Source organism: Balaenoptera ricei, chromosome 2 (genome assembly GCF_028023285.1).
Source record: "Balaenoptera ricei isolate mBalRic1 chromosome 2, mBalRic1.hap2, whole genome shotgun sequence".
NCBI classification, from domain to species: Eukaryota; Metazoa; Chordata; class Mammalia; order Artiodactyla; family Balaenopteridae; genus Balaenoptera; species Balaenoptera ricei.
This window is the reverse complement of record NC_082640.1, coordinates 153212103-153234359: the sequence shown is the minus strand read 5'-3', so window position 1 is coordinate 153234359 and position 22257 is coordinate 153212103. Positions and strand designations below refer to the sequence as shown.

Sequence of the window (22257 nt, the reverse complement as noted above, 5' to 3'; positions counted from 1 at the left end):
CCTGGTAGATAAGCACTTTCATTTCCCTCATTTTATAGGAAATTAGGCACAGAATGATTTAATAACTAGTCTACACTCACCGTGTTGTAAGTAGCAGAGCCAGAATTTAAAAGTTTCGATTTGCAACCTAGTGTTCTGGTATTAACTTGAAACTCCACAAAATACAAAATATTTAATTTTGTGATGCAAATTATTTTCCCACAATTAAAAATAATTTTGTTAACTGGTTATGAATGAATTCTATGGTAACTTTTTTCTACTTTTCTGATATAAAAGTAGTATTATGAAAATATCAAACCAGTACACAAACAACAAGGGTATATAAAACCAAGGTCATTTACTTCAAACACTTAACCCAGCACTCAAACTCCAAAAATCAATGTCTTCACATATGCGGGCGATTTTCTTACAAACAAAACAAAACATAAACACACCTTTACAGGAGATGACTTCCCTCCAATTGTACTTTTTAAGTTACTCTCACAGTTTAAAAGAAATATAAAAATTGGCCAAAGGACCATTTCCCCTTAGGACCCAGAAGCTATGTAAGAATGACTTCTTTTTTAAGCAGTTGAAGCTAACAATCTCCCAGAATTCTATTCTAATTGCTTAACAAAACGACTTTATTTATAAGCTTAATTATAATAATATTCCAAAAATTTCTGTGCCATGATTTTTACATAGAAGAATAGAAAACATTTTAAAACTTGTTAAAACAATGTGCATTTTCACATACTAGAGCCAATGGTTCCCAAAGTTTGAAAGCACGGTCTATGGGCCAGCAACACGTGTATTACCTGGGGCCTTACTAGAAACACAAATTCTTGGGACCCACTGCAGATTGACTGAATCAGAAACACTGTGGGTGGGACACAGCAATCTGTTTTACCTCTAATTGTGGTACAAGCTAAAGTTTGAAAACTGCTATATTCGAGTAAGGACAATAATTATTTAATAGGTACAGAGCAAAAGTATCTTGCTATGAATAAGATAGGAGACACAATGGTGTACTGATTTGGAAATAAAAAACCAGTTAACAGTAAGTTGAAATTCAGCCAAAAAACACTTTTCTGGGAGGTAAAGGAAACAATGTCACAAGTATTAATATAAGTTTGCATATGACTCTGAAGCGACACATGAAGCTTATGGCTTCTTTAAAAAGAAAGGACTTTCCCCCTTGTATCACTGAGCACTGTCTATTCTTCATTCTTTCCCTAATTTTTTTTCCTGTGCAAGGTTGAAGGTGATTCTTGTGGCATGAAGCCTAGAGATTAATTCTGCCTTTCGGCTTATTAAATTCTGCATTTAAATTCACATTTAAAATTATGGAATATATAACTTTCTCATCAAATACTATAAAATTGGTATAAATATGCTATTGCAGTCATCCTACTTGAGACCAATGACAAAGGTATCTCAAGAAAAGACAAATCAGAAACATTTTGAATTATATTAATAAAGCACATCAGACCAGATGCCATGCTGAGTCAGAGTTCTGTTATTACCTCCTTTGGCAATATGCCTGAAATTCAGCCGATACCACAGACCACTGAGCAAATGCAGGATTACCTTCTGGACCAGTTCAATCTTCCTCATTTTAGATAATTTCTAGTTTAAGTCCAAAGAAAAGAAGTCAAGAAAGTTTTTTTATTAATATAATGATTCTCCCACAGCAAAATGTTCACATTCTTAGAACCACAGGTCTCTTGTTCTGTCTAGCAAAATTACATAAATCATATAAAAATAATAAAAAGGATTAAAAATAACATGACTAGTCTACTCCTTGAATATCAGAAAAGCATATACTATCTCACCTCTGGAGTGACATCTCGTGGTGCAAACCCTGTTCCTCCAGTTGTTAGTATCAAATTAAGTTCCTTTTCATCACACCAATCTATCAGGGTTTCCTGAAAGAAAACAATAATATTTTCACATGCAGAAGGACTTGCCTGTCTACTCAAAACATTCACATACTGAAATACTTCGTATACAGTGAAGAAACAGATTCTTTTCAACACTCATTGAGAAAAATGTGAAGCACAATTCATGGAACAGTTTCCACTGTTAATCAAAAGACACTGCAGTTTTGGGTATTTATTTTATTCATTATAGAAAATGAAGATGCAACCATCAGATTCTTGAAAGTAAATGTAACACAGGAAATAGCATAAATAGTTTATAATTAATATTCATTATGTATTTAAACGGCATGTCTGACATCTTGTCAGCCACTCAAAATATATTCAGGTCTAGCCAGGCCACATTCTGCAAACTTTGGGCAGCAGCAGCTGTGTCCCCAGCACGATACCAGGGATAGTGGGGCCATCCAAGACTGTGTGTGTTGATGTGTCAGCTTCCATGGAGAAACTGGAGGAAAAAAAGTGTAAAAAACGACTGAAAGGTGTGTGTGGAGGGTCGGCGATGGGTTTGTGTTCTGTATGTCATCGGAAAAACAGGCAGAGAAGGAGCATCTCTGAATGGCTGCATTTGGTGTTGGGAGAATACGCACACGTGCACCCACACTTGTTTTTGGTGTCTATACCCAGAAGCCATAATTCTAGGAAGGAATTTGAGGTCTACAGTAGAAAAAAGTCAGAAAATCTAAAATCAAATCAAAATCTACTAGTTATTGGTGACTCCAAACAATTCATCAAGTATATAAGCCTCGGTTTCCTAAAACTGTAAACCAGGAATAATCATTCTTGCCCCCGACCCCTGGAAAGATTGCTGAGACAATCCAATTGAATGAGGATTTTTTTAAACGTAAATCACTGTAAAAACGCAAGGTACTTATTCTTCCCCTGAAATAAAGAGAACATTAGCATACTTGGCGTCATGATATTCACTTTCTACTCCTAGGTTTTGTGATGGTGATGATATGCTATAGATTGTAAAAAAAAAAAAAAAAAATTGAGCACTGTTTCTAATTATATGATCTCATTATTTAATAAGTATAGCAATCCTGTCAGGTAAATATTCATACTTCAATTTTATATTTAAGGAAACACACTGATTGGTTTTTTTCATTAATGGAATCAGAGAGATCAAGAAATATACTTGCTCATGGGCTCACAAACTAGAAGGGAAAAAAGCTAGAATTTAAACTTAGAGCTGTTGGACCCTCAACAGATGTTCCTCTATATTTTGCCTATGATTGAGTCAATATTTTTTTCCCTAAGTTTCAAGTGGTTTAGGAAAGTTTTACATTTTTCAGGATTTTATTTTACATAGTTGCCTTAAAGGAAAGGTGTAGGAATAAATGATTGCTTAAAGTTTCTTTTTTTCCACACCAATATTATGACATTTAGTTGAGATTAGAATTACATACCATAAAATTTTGGAGTTGGTAGAGGCCTTAGTAGATTTGCCTATTCATTTTACAGATAAGACAACTGAAGTACAATGGGGTTAAATAATTTACTCAAAGTTACCCAGCTAGTTTGTAAAGAAGTGGGACATGGATCTCTGCTTACTCTATTGCTAGTTCTATTCATCTATCTTACATTCTGGCTATTTATTAAAAAGAACTATTAAGTGCTCATTTAAATTATAATTAAATATTTGCTTTGGTATTTTATTGTTTCATTACTTTTATACAATTCAGGTCCAAAACTTAATAATACAAGTATATCATTTATGTACTGATAATTAGATGTGAAATACCAGAAGCAGGCTGATATCTATATGTACCAGAAGCAGGCTGATATCTATATGTAATATACAATGTCCTCAGTTCTCTAATTCATCAGTGACACAAAATGCATGATAATTATTCAGAAGGACAATTCAGGATTTTTAAATGATTTTTTCCCCTATCCTCACTCATTTTTATTTCAACCTGGTATCACAGGAATGGAGAGTGCAAAACTCCAAATGAAGGAGATTTTTTCCCCTGCTGTGATTAATTAATGGCAACAAACTATTTTTAAAAAGACATAAAATGTAGACTACTAGAGCCTAACTGAAGAACTCCCACCACTGATATAGTTATAATTTTGTTCTGAGGAAAGCTCACACACACAAAAAATCAATGGTTAATCTACAAACAATAAATGCTGGAGAGGGTGTGGAGAAAAGGGAACCCTCTTGCACTGTTGATGGGAATGTAAATTGATACAGCCACTATGGAGAACAGTATGGAGGTTCCTTAAAAAACTAAAAATAAAACTACCATATGACCCAGCAATCCCACTCCTGGGCATATACCCTGAGAAAACCATAATTCAAAAAGAGTCATGTACCACAATGTTCATTGCAGCACTATTTACAATAGCCACGACATGGAAGCAACCTAAGTGTCCATCGACAGATGAATGGATAAAGAAGATGTGGCACATATACACAATGGAATATTACTCAGCCATAAAAAGGAACGAAATTGAATTATTTGTAGTGAGGTGGATGGACCTAGAGTCTGTCATACAGAGGGAAGTAAGTCAGAAAGAGAAAAACATACACCATATGCTAACACATATATATGGAATCTAAAAAAAAAAAAAAAGATTCTGAAGAACCTAGGGGCAGGACAGGAATAAAGACACAGACGTAGAGAATGGACTTGAGGACATGGGGAGGGGGAAGGGTAAGCTGGGACGAAGTGAGAGAGTGGCATGGACATATATACACTACCAAATGTAAAATAGAGAGCTAGTGAGAAGCAGCCGCATAGCACAGGGAGATCAGCTCGGTGCTTTGTGACCACCTAGAGGGGTAGGATAGGGAGAGTGGGAGGGAAACGCAAGAGGGAGGGGATATGGGGATATATGTATACGTATAGCTGATTCACTTTGTTATACAGCAGCAACTAACACAACAAAGTAAAGCAATTATACTCCAATAAAGATGTTAAAAAACAAAAACAAACAAACAAAATCAATGGTTATTATAATAAAGGTGATTATGTGGTGGTTTCACAAATCAAACTTAAAATTTCCATTGTTTTGCTCGTCTATTTATTTAAAAATTAGAAAAGCAAAAATACTCATCATTCTCAGTAGTTATTATTTCTGGTCTATAAAAAAAAACATAGTTGACTCCATAACTCAGCAATGAGATTAACTGATCTTGTCTTCCCACTAATAGACCTTAGAAACTTTAGATTTCTTTGTAACATTCCACATTACTGAAGTGTCTGTGCCACAGCATTCTAGTCTTTGACCACACCTCCATTTATATCAGATCTTGATAAAAAGTGATGATGTGAAATCCAAGTTGTATCAACAAAACAGCTCAAGCACTTAAAAAAAAAAAACTATACCAAATACTAATTTTCAGTATTGTCAATACCAAGAGGGCAATTCAAACTTTTCAAATTTCAAGATGCCAATAAAAATAGTCAAAATAGTCCCTTTAGACTGAAGAATGCTATTGTTTGGCAACAGGCAATAATTCTTACAACATATTTCATCCACTGATTAAATAAACATTTACTGAGTACCTACACCATGTCTTAGGTGTTAAGAGTTAAAAAATAAGTGAAAGACTGACCCTGGTTTTAAAGAGCTCATAGTCCAGTAATGGTTCTCAACTCTGGTTATACACTGGAATTATCTGTGGAGCTTGTAAAAATACTGATGCTTGGGTCTCATTTCTGGGGTACAGCTTGGAAACTGGGATTCTAAAAAGATTCCCAGGTAATTTTAAAATGCTGCCAACCAATTGAGAACTACTAGCTTAAAGAGACAGTAAGTTCAGTTATCTTAAGGTGAACTTCACAGCTAACCCCACTGGGTGGGCCCACAAAGATGTCATAGCTTAAGATTAGTTGCACCATAGGAATATTACTTAAGTTTTTCTATTCCCAGGATGGATAAGTGATAACACATACTATATAGATTTTCTTTCATTTAAATAAAATTTGATATCTTGAGCTCAGTGAAGGACATGTTGAAGTATCTGAAAAGTAATATTCTGTTGCCCAAAGTAGCTGTGTGATGTACAACAGTTTTTCAACTGAGCAAAAATCTTAGTTAGGATTTTGGACTTTTAAGAGAAAATAGCAATCTTATCATTCACTCAGCTGGTCTCCAAAACATAAGGATTCTTTCTCAACCGTTAATATAAAATACGAGTATTCCAGACACCTAGTGGTCATATATTTATTTAACACATCAATTCGTTTATTTAACAAGAAAGTGCCTTTTATTCAGGCACTTCATTAGATAACAGGGATCCAAAGACAAATAAGGCCCTGGCCTCAAGGATTTAGTCAAGTATAGGTGCTGTGAGTCTAGTCAAGAACTTGCTACTAGGGCTTCCCTGGTGGCGCAGTGGTTGAGAATCTGCCTGCCAATACAGGGGACACGGGTTCCAGCCCTGGTCTGGGAAGATCCCACATGCCACGGAGCAACTGGGCCCGTGAGCCACACCTACTGAGCCTGCGCGTCTGGAGCCCGTGCTCCGCAACAAGAGAGGCCGCGACAGTGAGAGGCCCGTGCACCGCGATGAAGAGTGGCCCCCGCTCGCCGCAACTAGAGAAAGCCCTCGCACAGAAACTTAGACCCAACACAGCCAAAAATAAATAAATTAATTAATTTTTAAAAAATCAATTGCATTTGTATATACCAACAGTGCACAATTGGAAATTAAAATATTTCTTCTAAATAAAAAAAACAAAAAACTTGCTACTGAAAGTATGATCTGAAGACCAGCAACATTTGTTTTACCAGGGAGCTTGTTAGAAATATAGAATCTCAGGTCCCATCCAAGACTTACTGATTCAGGATCTGCATTTTTAGAAAGACTCCTCAAGGTGCTATATATGCACATTAAACTGGACTAAGCCATGCTTTCTAACCATGTACCACTCAGGATATTGTGAGTCTTACTTTTCTACCACGTTAGATCACCTGAAAGCAATTTATCTCATCGTATATGTTTCTGCACCTATAAGATACCTTCCATTTTGAGATATACCTTAATATTTGGCTGCTACCAGGTATCATTGAGGATTTCTACATGAACCATCATTACGAAAAATTCCTCTGCATCTGTTGCAAAACTGAGGCTGAAGGCATTGTCTATTTTAATGGTTATTTTCCCTCACATAAAAGGTATTTCTTGAAAAATTTACTGCCTTGGGCTTCCCTGGTGGCGCAGTGGTTGAGAGTCTGCCTGCCAATGCAGGGGACGCGGGTTCGAGCCCTGGTCTGGGAGGATCCCACATGCCGCGGAGCAACTGGGCCCGTGAGCCACAACTGCTGAGCCTGCGCATCTGGAGCCTGTGCTCCGCAATAGGAGAGGCCGCGATGATGAGAGGCCCGCACACCGCGATGAAGAGTGGCCCCCACTTGCCACAACTAGAGAAGGCCCTCGCACGGAAACGAAGACCCAGCACAGCCATAAATAAATAAATAATTAAAAAAAAAAAAAGGAATCCTTTCAAAAAAAAAAAAAATTTACTGCCTTGAGCTTACAGGTTAGCACAGTATAATCAAGTTGTATCAAAGAATTTCTGCCTCTCCATATCTAACAGAAATGAACAACAAAAAAGAGTAAAAACTAGAGGAAAAAACTTCCACCAGCAATGATCAAAAGGGAAAAAATATACAGCTGTATGTCATAAATCTCAAAAGTTGGGTGGTCAATGACAGAAATACATGGTCTTCGAGAAGCATACTGCAGCAGGGTTGAGGCTCATAATGCTGCTCTGGCTCCCAAAGAAGTCATAATGGTGAATTATCAGAATCATAAAAATTCTCACTAATACCTTTAAATCTAGAGAGATGTAAACTGAAAGAAACTACCTTTTCATCTTGAAAGCAGCTGCTATGAGAAACAAATGAAACAAGGGGTTGAATCTCTGTGATCAAGTTGAAGTTTCCAGGAACAAATGCACACTGAATTGGGGAACTAATCTGAAACCTAATGATATCCCCACATAAACAGTGAGTTAAAAACCCTTATCTAGGTAGAAAAACTCTAGTACTGGACATTTAATAAAATCTCACAGAGAAAAACAGAGCATTCCAAAAAAGACATGTTGTCTCTGTTCCCTCGCTTCCTCTATTTTCCTTTGTGCAAGTCTGTCAAGATCTGATATACTCTGGGCTGACTTCATCTTTCTTCCTACGTCTCTGCAATGGTTTATGAAATAAGCTCAGATTGAAGACTGGATATTGTTCAAGCAGGTTTTCTTTTCTTTTTTTTTTTTGATAACCATACAATAAACAGAAATTTGAAGGCAAGGAAAGGGTAGTTAGAAGGAAATGTAACAGTGCTAGCTTCCTTATCTTTCAACCAACCCTACGGTTTAAAAAGTTAAAACTATGACTGTAACCTATTAATGATGTTCCTGATTTTAACTTTAGAGAGATCTCTGTTCAGCAAATAATATCTCTTGTAATATGCTCTTTTCATTCCTTTTCTTTTTCCTCTGTTTAAATGAAATAAAATGCTATTCTGTATTAACTTTAGAGAATTATCCTAATTTCATATAGCTACATCTTTTACTCAAACATTCATTCATCCATTCTTCTACCTGTAATATAGACATAGAAAGATGTTAGAATGTTTTACAATTAATCTTAATAATAATTATTTCTGGGTAATTAGATTTGAAGTGTATTTTATTTTTTACTCCCTTTTTAATTTTTTTGTATTTTTGGAATTCTTTATAATTCCCATGTATTATTATTTTTTAAAAATTTTATTTATTTATTTATTTATTTTTGGCTGTGTTGGGTCTTCGTTTCTGTGCGAGGGCTTTCTCTAGTTGTGGCAAGCGGGGGTCACTCTTCATCGTGGTGCGCGGGCCTCTCACTATCGCGGCCTCTCCCGTTGCGGAGCACAGCCTCCAGACGCGCAGGCTCAGTAATTGTGGCTCACGGGCCCAGTTGCTCCGCAGCATGTGGGATCTTCCCAGACCAGGGCTCGAATCCGTGTCCCTTGCATTAGCAGGCAGATTCTCAACCACTGCGCCACCAGGGAAGCCCTCCCATGTATTATTAAAAACTAAAGGGATTTTAAAAATTTAATTTTCTGTTCCGTATCAGGAACTAACATAGTGTTGTAAGTCAATTATACTTCAAAAATAAACAAACAAACTTAAAGAAAGGGAGATCAGATTTGTGGTTATCAGAGGCAGGGGATGGTGGGAGGGGGAATTGGATAAAGGTGGTCAAAAGGTACAAACTTCTAGTTATAAGATAAATAAGTACTAGGGATATAATGTACAACATGATAACTATAACTAACACTGCCATACATTATATATGAAAGCTGTTAAGAGAGTAGGTCATAACAGTTTTTATCACAAGGAAACAAATTTGTTTCTATTTCTTTCTATTCACTAAACTTATTGTGGTAATCATTTCATGATATATGTAAGTCAAGTCATTATGCTGTACACCTTAAACTTATATAGTGCTGCATGTCAATTGTATCTCAATAAAACTGGAAGAAAAAAATGGATTCTTCTGGTATTAGTTCTTCATTCTGGTAGCTAGTACTTTAATGTCTCATTTTCCCCTCATTATAAGCCAGGTGAGAAACAAATTTTATACTTAACAACAATTCATATATTATTGTGGAAGATTAAATATGGCCACATATTCTTTATAAGTCCTCCTATCAAGAGGTGGAATGTATTTCTACAACCTTTGCATCTGGACTGGACTTATGACTGTGGCCAACAGAATGGGGCAGAAGTCATGGTGTGTGAGTTCTGAAGCCTGTGTCTCAAAATGCCTCACAGTTTCTGCCTTCACTCTTTTGGTATACTTCTATTACCATGATAGGAAGCCCAGGCTAAATCATGGAATGGTGAAAGATGATGTGGAGAGAAAGGCCTAGCAAAACAGATAGCAGCAAGGCCCTAGACATCTGACTGAGGCCATGTTAGATTCTCTAGCCATAGCTGAGCTAACGAATTATTTCAGCCACATGAGTGATTCCAGGTAAGACCAGATGATACACCTACCTGAGCCCAGCAAATCTACAGATCTGTGAGAAATACTAAGTCATTGTTGTTTTAAGTCACTAAGTTTTGTGGTGGTTTTTAATGCAACAAATACAGTACAGATAACTACTTTCATAATTAGCATTTTTGCATCCTTCTCTTTCTCTGGCTATTTCCAATTTATATCTTATCAGCCATAAGTTTATACAACCTTTATAATAAATTTCCAAATAGCTTTGAAAGTGAACTTGATGTGAGTTACATTTAAATAAACTGGCATAAAGTCTCATGAAAGTGATTGTATCATTTAATCATTCAGTTTAAGAAACATACCAATGCCTAGTATGTGCAGGAAAATGTAGGAATGGGGGAAAAAAAAAAACCCATGACAAATGTCCTTGATATCAAAGAGCTCAGAGGTATGAACAAATTAATACAGTATGGTACATCATATATCATGGTTAGTGCTATGAAAGAAGGATGCCCATGTTAAATTTTTTACAGATATTACATATTTATGAATATATAACATTTTCTTTATCATAACTCGGATGAAAACTATCACTACAAAGGTTTTTAGTAATATTTTTCTCTTGCCCAAGAGTAAAAAACCCAATAAAGAGGAAAATGGGACAGTAAGAGATATGAGGAAGTAAGTTTAGACAAGCCATCTTTCTCTACGTCCGACCGAAGTCGCATACTCATCTAGATCTAAATCTAAAATAATACATTTTCTTCTTTTCTCTATATTTATTGACAGAAACATGAATCACTGAATTAAGCAGACCTCACCAAAATAAAATCATTTGAGAAATGTTACATTTTTCTTTGGTCTACTAAATAGTTGTGAAATAACCACCTAAAAAATTCCTATCTGTACATAATGAGACACGGTTTTAGGGTCATTTCAGTAAAGTCTCCTCTAACTCCTCCAGGCAATTTGTTCCCGGTGTGTGTTCCTCTGGAAAGCACTTTTCACAGTTTAAAGAAATTTATGTGTTTACTTGTCTCATCTCTCAGAGTGATCTCCAAAAGGTTGATCATGACTCTCTATCAGTAAACAATTTCTGAATGTTATTTTCATAAACCATTGGAAAAGCATGTAGTATATCACACTTAAATAGAAATTTTAAAAAGATGAGATAAAGATGACATAATATTTTAAATAGTTTTTCATTTTATTTTACTAATTAAATGCACAAAAAGTTCTCAACAATGTTTTTGTGAGAGCAATGTGACTAATACGCATTATTTTAGAAAATCTTGGTTTGATATTTTGTGATAAGGTAATTAAAAAGTAAAAAACAGTTTTCAAAGATAAGTAGACTGAAATGGAAGAAGTACTTGACCTATATTTACTAAATCATTACACAACATTTATTTTTCAATCTCATCCACCAAACATGCAAGTGCCTTTTTGAAATGGGGTTAATAAATTTCCATCATTTATAATATTAATTAGTTGTTTCTACAAAGTAATTGGAAGATGTTACTTAGAAAATATTAACAAATAGGTTCAAAATCCACTAAAATTCTCTAAATGGAAAATTTTTAAATCAAAATTTTGTTTCCTAGATTTTTTTACTCTGCAGTTACTAGTTTTTATAAATAACACAGTATCATTTCCACTAACAAAATAACTTAATGTGAACAATTTTAAATATCCAAGTATCTTAAGCATGTTTTAATATTTTAGGAAATTTTTCTTAAGATCTTCTTTCACATCATTTTTTCCAAGTTGTCTCCTGAATTATTTTAACTTCTCATTTATTAAGCAGATCCTCCCATTCCTTGTCCATTAGTATCAACTTATCTGTATTCATGTATTATCTGGGCTTAAAATCTCCTTCTCTGGTCCTTTTTGGCTTTGTCAATCTACTCCAAGCCACTTTAAAATTAATATTCTAAAATATATTTCCTTAAAACTTTTTAAAAATAACATTTCTTCATTGGAGAAAACAGCAACACATTTTCTAAATATTTGTTAACATAGTTGAAGCTTTCACTGAGCTCTTAAAAAAGTAAATGCAAACAATAAGTATCATCTATTAGACTAAAGAGCATAGCAGGGCTTCCCTGGTGGCACAGTGGTTGAGAATCCGCCTGCCAATGCGGGGGACATGGGTTCAAGCCCTGGTCTGGGAAGATCCCACATGCCGCGGAGCAACTGGGCCCGTGTGCCACAACTGCTGAGCCTGCGCGTCTGGAGCCTGTGCTCCGCAGCAAGAGAGGCCGCGATAGTGAGAGGCCCGTGCACCGTGATGAAGAGTGGCCCCTGCTCGCCGCAACTAGAGAAAGCCCTCTCACAAAAACGAAGACCCAACACAGCCAAAAATAAATAAATAAATTTATATATAAAAAAAAAAAGAGCATAGCAAGTGATTAAAATGAGAAGTATAAGTGTTCCTGAGATATTTAGGGGGTTGTAGAGATAAAAGGAAGCAGGTAGCTTTATCCAAGGAGTATTCATCCATAATTTTTCATACATTCATATTTTCCATTTGCATGTATATGAACATTATATGCATTCAAAACATTTTAAAATCTATTTAAATCTATTTAAAATCTATCTGTTTTTAAAAATATATATATGTGTTGGACTTCCCTGGTGGCACAGTGGTTAAGAATCAGCCTGCCAAAGCAGGCATGGGACATGGGTTCAAGACCTGGTCCAGGAGGATCCCAAATGCCACGGAGCAACTAAGCCCATGCACCACAACTACTGAGCCCGCGTGCCACAACTACTGAAGCCCGCATGCCTAGCACCTAGAGCACATACTCAGCAACAAAGAGTAGCCACGGCAATGAGAAGCCCGCACGCTGCGTTGAAGAGTAGCCCCCGCTCGCCGCAACTAGAGAAAGCCTGCGTGCAGCAACAAAGACCCAACACAGCCAAAAATAAATAAATAAATAAATTTTAAAAATATATATATATATGTATGTGGGTTTACATAATCCTTAGGACATCTCTTATGTAGAGAATATCCCAAAACTAAGATTTTGTTGCATTTCAAATTATCATTCGTTATTCTCTTACACCCACAAAAAATGTCAACCCAGGTGCTCTTTCAGGCTAATTGTACCTTCTCCCTTACAAGAAAGTGAGGGCTGTTCTTTTATTCAAGTTGTCTGATTCTTAACCCCTGGACCAATTTCAGTTTACTTCTATACATTTAGACACCAAACACTATAGTTTTCCAATACTGTATGTACTACTTATATCTTTATTTTAAAGAATGTGAATGATTAGAGTTCTAACCATTGTTGATCTTAATTAACATAATGTAAGACCTTGCACTGATTGTGTCAAATGGTTGTGGACAGCAGATTAATATTACTTATGATAATCCTTTTCTTGTGCTACTAAATGTCTTTTACCAATATGATTTTCGCAACCTTAACTAGATAACAGTATATTAATCCTCTCACTGCTGAAAGAAATAGAAATGAGTAGATACAACTATATCACATGCCTAATTATTCAAGTATAATTAATTTGTGCTTGGGCATCTCCAGTGTATTGTTCTGAATGAAGGTAACCTGGGTCCACATTCCTCAATTACCACAATAGTGTGGGAACACTGTTACGATGAGGAATTAGTAACTTGAATTGTTTCACAGAATACCAAGGACTTGCTCCTAAAGATGGAATATCACAGATGGAAGTTAAGCACTTGGCAGAATACTTCAGACATAGCAAGGGCTGAATAAATGATTACTTCTGTTACTTTTCAACATTATTTCTGTCAGAGTTACACTGCCTAAGTATGGAATTTCTCCACAAGTTAATTACCTTAGAAGATATCAGTAGAGTTCAGGGTTCATGGTAATCTTCTTAGCATGAATTATGATAGGTCAAAAATCGAAATGACATTTTTTAAAAGGAAGATAAACTGCAAAAGAGAATAATCATATGATTTATAGACCTAAATGGATTTAAGAGATATGTCTTTCGACCTTTTTATCCTATTTTCCCTAAGGCCTTCACTAAGCTTAACAGCCGTATCTTATGCATATCTGTACTCTTCAGTGATCTTATATAATAGGTTACGTGAATAAATTGTGATGATGCTGCTGACATAAAGCTTTTCCTAAGATTGACTGGACCTCTGAAAGGACACTGAAATAAATAATAGGAAATCAAACATATTATTTCAAGATGACTCCAATAGGAAATCTTAGGAATCTACCTAATATGAGAAATGCAATTTCAGGCTTTCTCCAATCAGTCAAGTATTTGCTACCTAGGAAAAGAGAATGGTTGAAATATGGAAAAAAAAACTAATAAAAATGCCTCCCTCCAAAATTTCCCTTAGGATTCTAAGATTAGTTTGCTTTCCCTAACGCCATAAACAAAAATAAACTCAAAATGGACTAAAGACCTAGATGTCAGACTGGACACTATAAAACTCTTGGAGGAAAAGATAGGAAGAACACTCTTTGACATAAATCACAGCAAGATTTTTTGACCCACCTCCTAGAGTACTGAAAATAAAAACAAAAATAAACAAATGACACCTAATGAAACTTAAAAGCATTTTTTTAAAAACATCTTTATTGGAGCATAATTGCTTTACAATGGTGTGTAAGTTTCTGCTTTATAACAAAGTGAGTCAGCTATACACATACAGATATCCCCATATCTCCTCCCTCTTGCATCTCCCTTCCATCCTCCCTATCCCACCCCTCTAGGTGGTCAAAAAGCACTGAGCTGATCTCCCTGTGCTATGCGGCTGCTTCCCAACAGTTATCTGTTTTATATTTGGTAGTGTATATATGTCCATGACACCCTCTCACTTCGTCCCAACTTACCCTTCCCCATCCCCGTGTCCGCAAGTCCATTCTCTACGTCTCCATCTTTATTCCTGTCCTGCCCCAGGTTCTTCAGAACCAAATATATATATATATACTTTTTTTAAAGATTACATATATATCTGTTAGCATACAGTATATGTTTTTCTCTTTCTGACTGACTTCACTCTGTATAACATACTCTAAGTCCATCCACCTCACTACAAATAACTCAATTTCGTTTCTTTTTATGGCTGAGTAATATTCCATTGCATATATGTGCCACATCTTCTTTATCCATTCATCTGTTCATGGACACTTAGGTTGCTTCCGTGTCCTGGCTATTGTAAATAGAGCTGCAATGAACATTGTGGTACATGACTCTTTTTGATTTATGGTTTTCTCAGGGTATATGCCCAGTAGTGGGATTGCTGGGTCGTACGGTACTTCTACTTTTAGTTTTTTAAGGAACCTCCATAATGTTCTCCACAGTGGCTGTATCAATTTACATTCCCACCAACAGTGCAAGAGGGTTCCTTTTTCTCCACATCCTCTCCAGAATTTACTGATTGTAGATTTTTTGATGATGGACATTCTGACCGGTATGACGTGATACCTCATTATAGTTTTGATTTGCATTTCTCTAATGATTAGAGATGTTGAGCATCCTTTCATGTTTGTTGGCAATCTGTATAACTTCTGTGGGGAAATGTCTATTTAGCCTTCTGTCCATTTTTGGATTGGGTTTTTTGTTTTTTTGATATTGTGCTGCATGAGCTGCTTGTAAACCTTGGAGATTACTGCTTTGTCAGTTGCTTCATTTGCAAATATTTTCTCTCATTCTGAGGGTTGTCTTTTCGTCTTGTTTATGGTTTCCTTTGCTGTGCAAAAGCTTTTAAGTTTCATTAGGTCCCATTTGTTTATTTTTGTTTTTATTTCCATTTCTCTAGAAGGTGGGTCAAAAAGGATCTTGCTGTGATTTATGGCATAGAGTGTTCTGCCTATGTTTTCCTCTAAGCGTTTGATAGTGTCTGGCCTTACATTTAGGTCTTTAATCCATTTTCAGTTTATTTTTGTGTAAGGTGTTAGGGAGTGTTCTAATTTCATTCTTTTACATGTAGCTGTCCAGTTTTCCCAGCACCACTTACTGAAGAGGCTGTCTTTTCTCCCCTGTATATTCTTGCCTCCTTTATCAAAAAGAAGGTGACCATATGTGTGTGGGTTTATCTCTGGGCTTTCTATCCTGATCCGTTGACCTATATTTCTGTTTTTGTGACAGCACAATGCTGTCTTGATTACTGTAGCTTTGTAGTATAGTCTGAAGTCAGGGAGCCTGATTCTTCTAGCTCCGTCTTCTTTTCTCAAGATTGCTTTGGCTATTTGCAGTCTTTTGTGTTTCCATAAAAATTGTGAAATTTTTTGTTTTAGTCTGTGAAAAATGCCAGTGGTAGATTGATAGGGACTGCATTGAATCTGTAGATTGCTTTGGGTAGTAGAGTCATTTTCACAGTGTTGATTCTTCCAATCAAAGAACATGGTATATCTCTCCATCTGTTTGTATCATCTTTAATTTCTTTCATCAGTGTCTTATAGTTTTCTGCATACAGGTCTTTTGTCTCCCTAGGTAGGTTTATTCCTCGGTATTTTATTCTTTCTGTTACAATGATAAATGGGAGTGTTTCCTTAATTTCTCTTTCAGATTTTTCATCATTAGTGTACAGGAATGCAAGAGATTTCTGTGCATTAATTTTGTATTGTTACTTTACCAAATTCAATGATTAGCTCTAGCAGTTTTCTGGTAGCATCTTTAGGATGCTCTATGCATAGTATCATGTAATCTGCAAACAGTGACAGCTTTACTTCTACTTTTCCAATTTAGATTCCTTTTATTTCTTTTTATTCTCTTATTGCTGTGGCTAAAACTTTCAAAACTATGTTGAATAATAGTGGTGAGAGTGGACAACCTTGTCTTGTTTCTGATCTTAGAGGAAATGGTTTCAGTTTTTCACCACTGAGAACGATGTTGGCTGTGGGTTTGCCTCATATGGCCTTTATTATGTTGAGGTAAGTTCCCTCTATGCCTACTTTCTAGAGGGTTTCTATCATAAAACAGTGTTGAATTTTGTTGAAAGCTTTTTCTGCATCTATTGAGATGATCATATGGTTTTTCTCCTTCAATTTGTTAATATAGTGTATCACATTGATTGATTTGCATATATTGAAGAATCCTTGCATTCCTGGGATAAACCCCACTTGATCATGGTGTATGATCATTTTAATGTGCTGTTGGATTGTTTGTTAGTATTTTGTTGAGGATTTTTGCATCTGTGTTCATCAGTGATATTGGCCTGTAGTGTTCTTTTTTTGCGGCATCTTTGCCTGGTTTTGGTATTAGGGTGATGTGGCCTCGTAGAATGAGTTTGGGACTGTTCCTTCCTCTGTTATATTTTGGAAGAGCTTGAGAAGGATAGGACTTAGCTCTTCTCTAAATGTTTGATAGAATTCGCCTGTGAAGACATTTGGTCCTGGGTTTCTGTTTGTTGAAAGATTTTTAATCATAGTTTCAATTTCAGTGCTTGTGATTGGTCTATTTATATTTTCTATTTCTTCCTGGTTCAGTCTCGGAAGGTTGTGCTTTTCTAAGAATTTGTCCATTTCTTCCAGGTTGTCCATTTTATTGGCATATAGTTGCTTGTAGTAATCTCATAATCCTTTTTATTTCTGCAGTGTCAGTTGTTACTTCTCCTTTTTCATTTCTAATTGTTGATTTGAGTCTTCTCCCTTTTTTTCTTGATGAGTCTGGCTAATGGTTTATCATTTTGTTTATCTTCTCAAAGAACTAGCTTTTACTTTTATTGATCTTTGCTATCATTTCCTTCATTTCTTTTTCATTTATTTCTGATCTGATCTTTATGATCTCTTTCCTTCTGCTAACTTTGGAGTTTTTTGGTTCTTCTTTCTCTAATTGCTTTATGTGTAAGGTTAGATGGTTTACTTAAGATGTTTCTTGTTTCCTGAGGTAGGATTGTATTGCTACAAACTTCCCTCTTAGAATTGCTTTTGCTGCATCCCATAGGTTTTGGGTTGTGGTGTTTTCATTGTCATTTGTTTCTAGGTATTTTTTGATTTTCTCTTTGATTTCTTCAGTGATCTCTTGGTTATTTAGTAGTGCATTGCTTAGCCTCCATGGTTTGTATTTTTTACAGGTTTTTTCCTGTAATTGATATCTAGTCTCATAGCGTTGTGGTCGGAAAAGACACTTGATACGATTTCAATTTTCTTAAATTTACCTAGGCTTGATTTGTGTCCCAAGATATGATTTATCCTGGAGAATGTTCCATGAGCACTTGAGAAGTGTATTCTGTTGTTTTTGAATGCAGTGTCCTATAAATATCAATTAAGTCCATCTTGTTTAATGTATCATTTAATGCTTGTGTTTCCTTATTTATTTTCATGTTGGATGATTTATCCATTGGTGAAAGTGGGGTGTTAAAGTCCCCTACTATGATTGTGTTACTGTCAATTTCCCTTTTTATGGCTGTTAACATTTGCCTTATGTATCGAGATGCTCCTATGTTGGGTGCATAAATATTTACAATTGTTATATCTTCTTGGATTGATTCCTTGATCATTATGTAGTGTCCTTCTTTGTCTCTTGTAATCGTCTTTATTTTAAAGTCTATTTTGTCTGATATGAGAATTGCTACCCCAGCTTTCTTTTGATTTCCATTTGCATGGAATATCTTTTTCCATCCCCTCACTTTCAGTCTGTATATGTCCCTCGGTCTGAAGTGGGTCTCTTGTAGACAGCATATATATGGCTCTTGTTTTTGTATCCATTCAGCCAGCCTATGTCTTTTGGTTGGAGCATTTAATCCGTTTACATTTAAGGTAGTTATCGATATGTATGTTCCCATTACCATTTTCTTAATTGTTTTGGGTTTGTTACTGTAGGTCTTTTCCTTCTCTTGTGTTTCCTGCCTAGAGAAGTTCCTTTAGCATTTGTTATAAAGCTGGTTTGGTGGTGCTGAATTGTCTTAGCTTTTCCTTGTCTGTAAAGGTTTTAATTTCTCCGTCGAATGTGAATGAGATCCTTGCTGCGTAGAGTAATCTTGGTTGTAGGGTTTTCCCTTTCATCACTGTAAATATGTCCTGCCACTCCCTTCTGGCTTGCAGAGTTTCTGCTGAAAGATCAGCTGTTAACCTTATGGGGATTCCCTTGTATGTTATTTGTTGTTTTTCCCTTGCTGCTTTTAATATTTTTTCTTTGTATTTAATTTTTGATAGTTTGATTAGTATGTGTCTTGGCGTGTTTCTCCTTGGATTTATCCTGTATGGGACTCTCTGTGCTTCCAGGACTTGGTTAACTATTTCCTTTCCCATATTAGGGAAGTTTTCAACTATAATCTCTTCAAATATTTTCTCAGACCCTTTCTTTTTCTCTTCTTCTGGGACCCCTATAATTCGAATGTTGGTACATTTAATGTTGTGCCAGAGGTCTCTGAGACTATCCTCACTTCTTTTCATTCTTTTTTCTTTATTCTGCTGTGGAGTAGTTATTTCCATTATTTTATCTTCCAGGTCACTTATCTGTTCTTCTGCCTCAGTTATTCTGCTACTCATTCCTTCTAGAGAATTTTAAATTTCACTTATTGTGTTGGTCATCATGGTTTGTTTGCTCTTTCGTTCTTCTAGGTCCTTCTTAAATGTTTCTTGTATTTTCTCCATTCTATTTCCAAGAGTTTGGATCATCTTTTCTCTTATAACTCTGAATTCTATTTCAGGTAGACTGCCTATTTCCTCTTCATTTTTTTGGTCTGGTGGTTTTTACCTTGCTCCTTCATCTGTTGTGTGTTTCTTTGTCTTCTCATTTTGCTTAACTTACTGTGTTTGGCGTCTCCTTTTCTCAGGCTGCTGGTTTGTAGTTCCTGTTGTTTTTGGTGTCTGCCCCCAGTAGCGAAGGTTGGTTCAGTGTGTTGTGGAGATCTCCTGGTGGAGGGGACTGGTGCCTGTGTTCTGGTGGATGAGGCTGGATCTTGTCTTTCTTGTGGGTAGGGCCACATCCAGTGATGTGTTTTGGGGTGTCTGTGACCTTAATATGAGTTTAGGCAGCCTCTCTGCTAATGGGTGGGGTTGTGTTCCTGTCTTGCTAGTTGTTTGGCAGAGGGTGTCCAGCACTGTAGGTTGCTGGTCGTTAAGTGGAGCTGGGTCTTAGCGTTGAGATGGAGATCTCTGGGAGAACTTTCTCCGTTTGATATTATGTGGAGCCAGGAGGTCTCTGGTGGAACAATGTCCTGAACTCGGATCTCCTACCTCAGAGGCACAGGCCTGACACCTGGCCGGAGTGCCAAGACCCTGCCAGCCACACGGCTCTGAAGAAAAGGGAGAAAAAAGGAAAGAAAAAAGAAAAAATAAAGGAAAATAAAATAAAGTTATTAAAATTAAAAAAAATTATTAAAAGAAAAAAAATTTTTAAGTTATAATAAACTGAAAAAAAAAAAGCATGAAAGAAAGAAGAGAGGAACCAAACCAAAAAACAAATCCACCAATGATAACAAGCACTGAAAACTACAGTAAAAAAACGAACAAAAAAAAAATGGACAGACAGACCCTAGGACAAATGGTAAAAGCAAAGCTATACAGACAAAATCACACAAAGAAGCATACGTATACACACTCCAAAAAGAGAATAAGGAAAAACATATATATATATCTATATATTAAAAAAAAAAAGGAAGAGAGCAACCAAAGCAATAAACAAATCTACCGATGATAAGAAACTCTAAATAATAAACTAAGATAAACATAAAACCAGAAACATATTAGACGCAAAAAGCAAACCCCAAGTCTACAGTTGCTCCCAAAGTCCACCACGTCAGTTTTGGGATGATTCCTCGTCTACTCAGGTATTCCAGAGATGCAGGGTACATCAATTCGATTGTGGAGATTTAATCCGCTGCTCCTGAGGCTGCTGAGAGAAATTTCCCTTTCTCTTATTTGTTCGCACAGGCCCTGGGGTTCAGTTTTGGATTTAGCCCCACCTCTGCATGTAGGTCGCCTGAGGGCGTCTGTTCTTCGCTCAGACAGGATGGGGTTAAAGTAGCAGCTGATTAGGGGGCTCTGGCTCATTCAGGTCGTGGGGATGGAGGGGTACGGAATGCGGGGTGAGCCTGTGGCAGCAGAGGCTGGTGTGACATTGCAACAACCTGAGGCGTGCCGTGTGTTCTCCCGGGGAAGTTGTCCCTGCATCACAGGACCCTGGCAGTGGTGGGCTGCACAGGCTCCCAGGAAGGGAGGTGTGGATAGTGACCTGTGCTTGCACACAGGCTTCTTGGTGGCGGCAGAAGCAGCATTAGCGTTTCATGCCCGTCTCTGGTGTCCGAGCTGATAGCTGTGGCTCGCGCCTGTCTCTGGAGCTCATTTAGGCGGTGCTCTGAATCCCCTCTCCTCGCGCACCCCGAAACAACGGTCTCTTGCCTCTTAGGCAGTTCCAGACTTTTTCCCGGACTCCCTCCCATCTAGCTGTGGTGAACTAGCCCCATTAAGGCTGTGTTCATGCAGCCAACCCGAGTCCTCTCCCTGGAAGCTAACCTCCGAAGCCTGAGCCTCAGCTCCCAGCCCCCACCCGCACCAGTGGGTGAGCAGACAAGCCTCTCAGGCTGGTGAGTGCTGGTCGGCACTGATCCTCTGTGCAGGAATCTCTCTGCTTTCCCCTCTGCACCACTGTTGCTGTGCTCTCCTCCGTGGCTCTGAAGCTTCCCCCCTGCCCACCAGCCGTCTCCACCAGTGAAGGGGCTTCCTAGTGTGTGGAAACTTTTCCTCCTTCATACCTCCCTCCCAGAGGTGCAGGTCCCATCACTATTCTTTTGTCTCTGTTTTTTCTTTTTTCTTTTGCCCTACCCAGGTACGTGAGGAGTTTCTTGCCTTCGCGGAAGTCTGAGGTCTTCTGCCAGCGTTCAGTACGTGTTCTGTAGTTGTTCCACATGTAGATGTATTTCTGATGTATTTGTGGGGAGGAAGGTGATCTCCACATCTTACTCCTCTGCCATTTTGAAGGTCTCCCCCACTTAAAAGCTTTTGCACAGCAAAGGAAACCATAAACAAGACAAAAAGACGACCCTTAGAAGGGGAGACAAAATTTGCAAATGAAGCAACTGACAAGGGAATAATCTCTCAAATATACAAACAGCTCATTTAGTTCAATATCAAAAAAACAAACAACCCAATCAAAAAATGGGCGGGAGACCCAAATAGACATTTCTCTAAGGAAGACACACAGATGGCCAAGAGGCACATAAAAAGATACTCAACACCACTAATTATTAGAGAAATGCAAATCAAAACTACAGTGAGGTATCACTTCACGCCGGTTAGAACGGGCATCATCAGAAAATCTACAAACAACAAATGCTGGAGAGGGTGTGGAGAAAAGGGAATGCTCTTGCACTGTTGGTGGGAATGTACTGATACAGCCACTATGGAGAACAGTATGGAGGTTCCTTAAAAAACTAAAAATAGGACTACCATATGACCCAGCAATCCCACTACTGGGCATATACCTGAGAAAA

General features: G+C 37.1%; 1 protein-coding gene across 4 annotated transcripts in view; it reads right to left on the bottom strand.

Moving 5' to 3' along the window:
* Window positions 1-22257, bottom strand: part of GPHN (gephyrin) — a 626292-nt gene that overhangs the window by 343028 nt on the left and 261007 nt on the right. For all 4 annotated transcript variants that reach the window (XM_059914468.1, XM_059914469.1, XM_059914466.1 and 1 more), the window contains exon 4: window positions 1815-1907. In XM_059914468.1, coding sequence (XP_059770451.1) covers window positions 1815-1907 — 93 coding nt within the window. The remainder of the gene's footprint in view (window positions 1-1814; window positions 1908-22257) is intronic.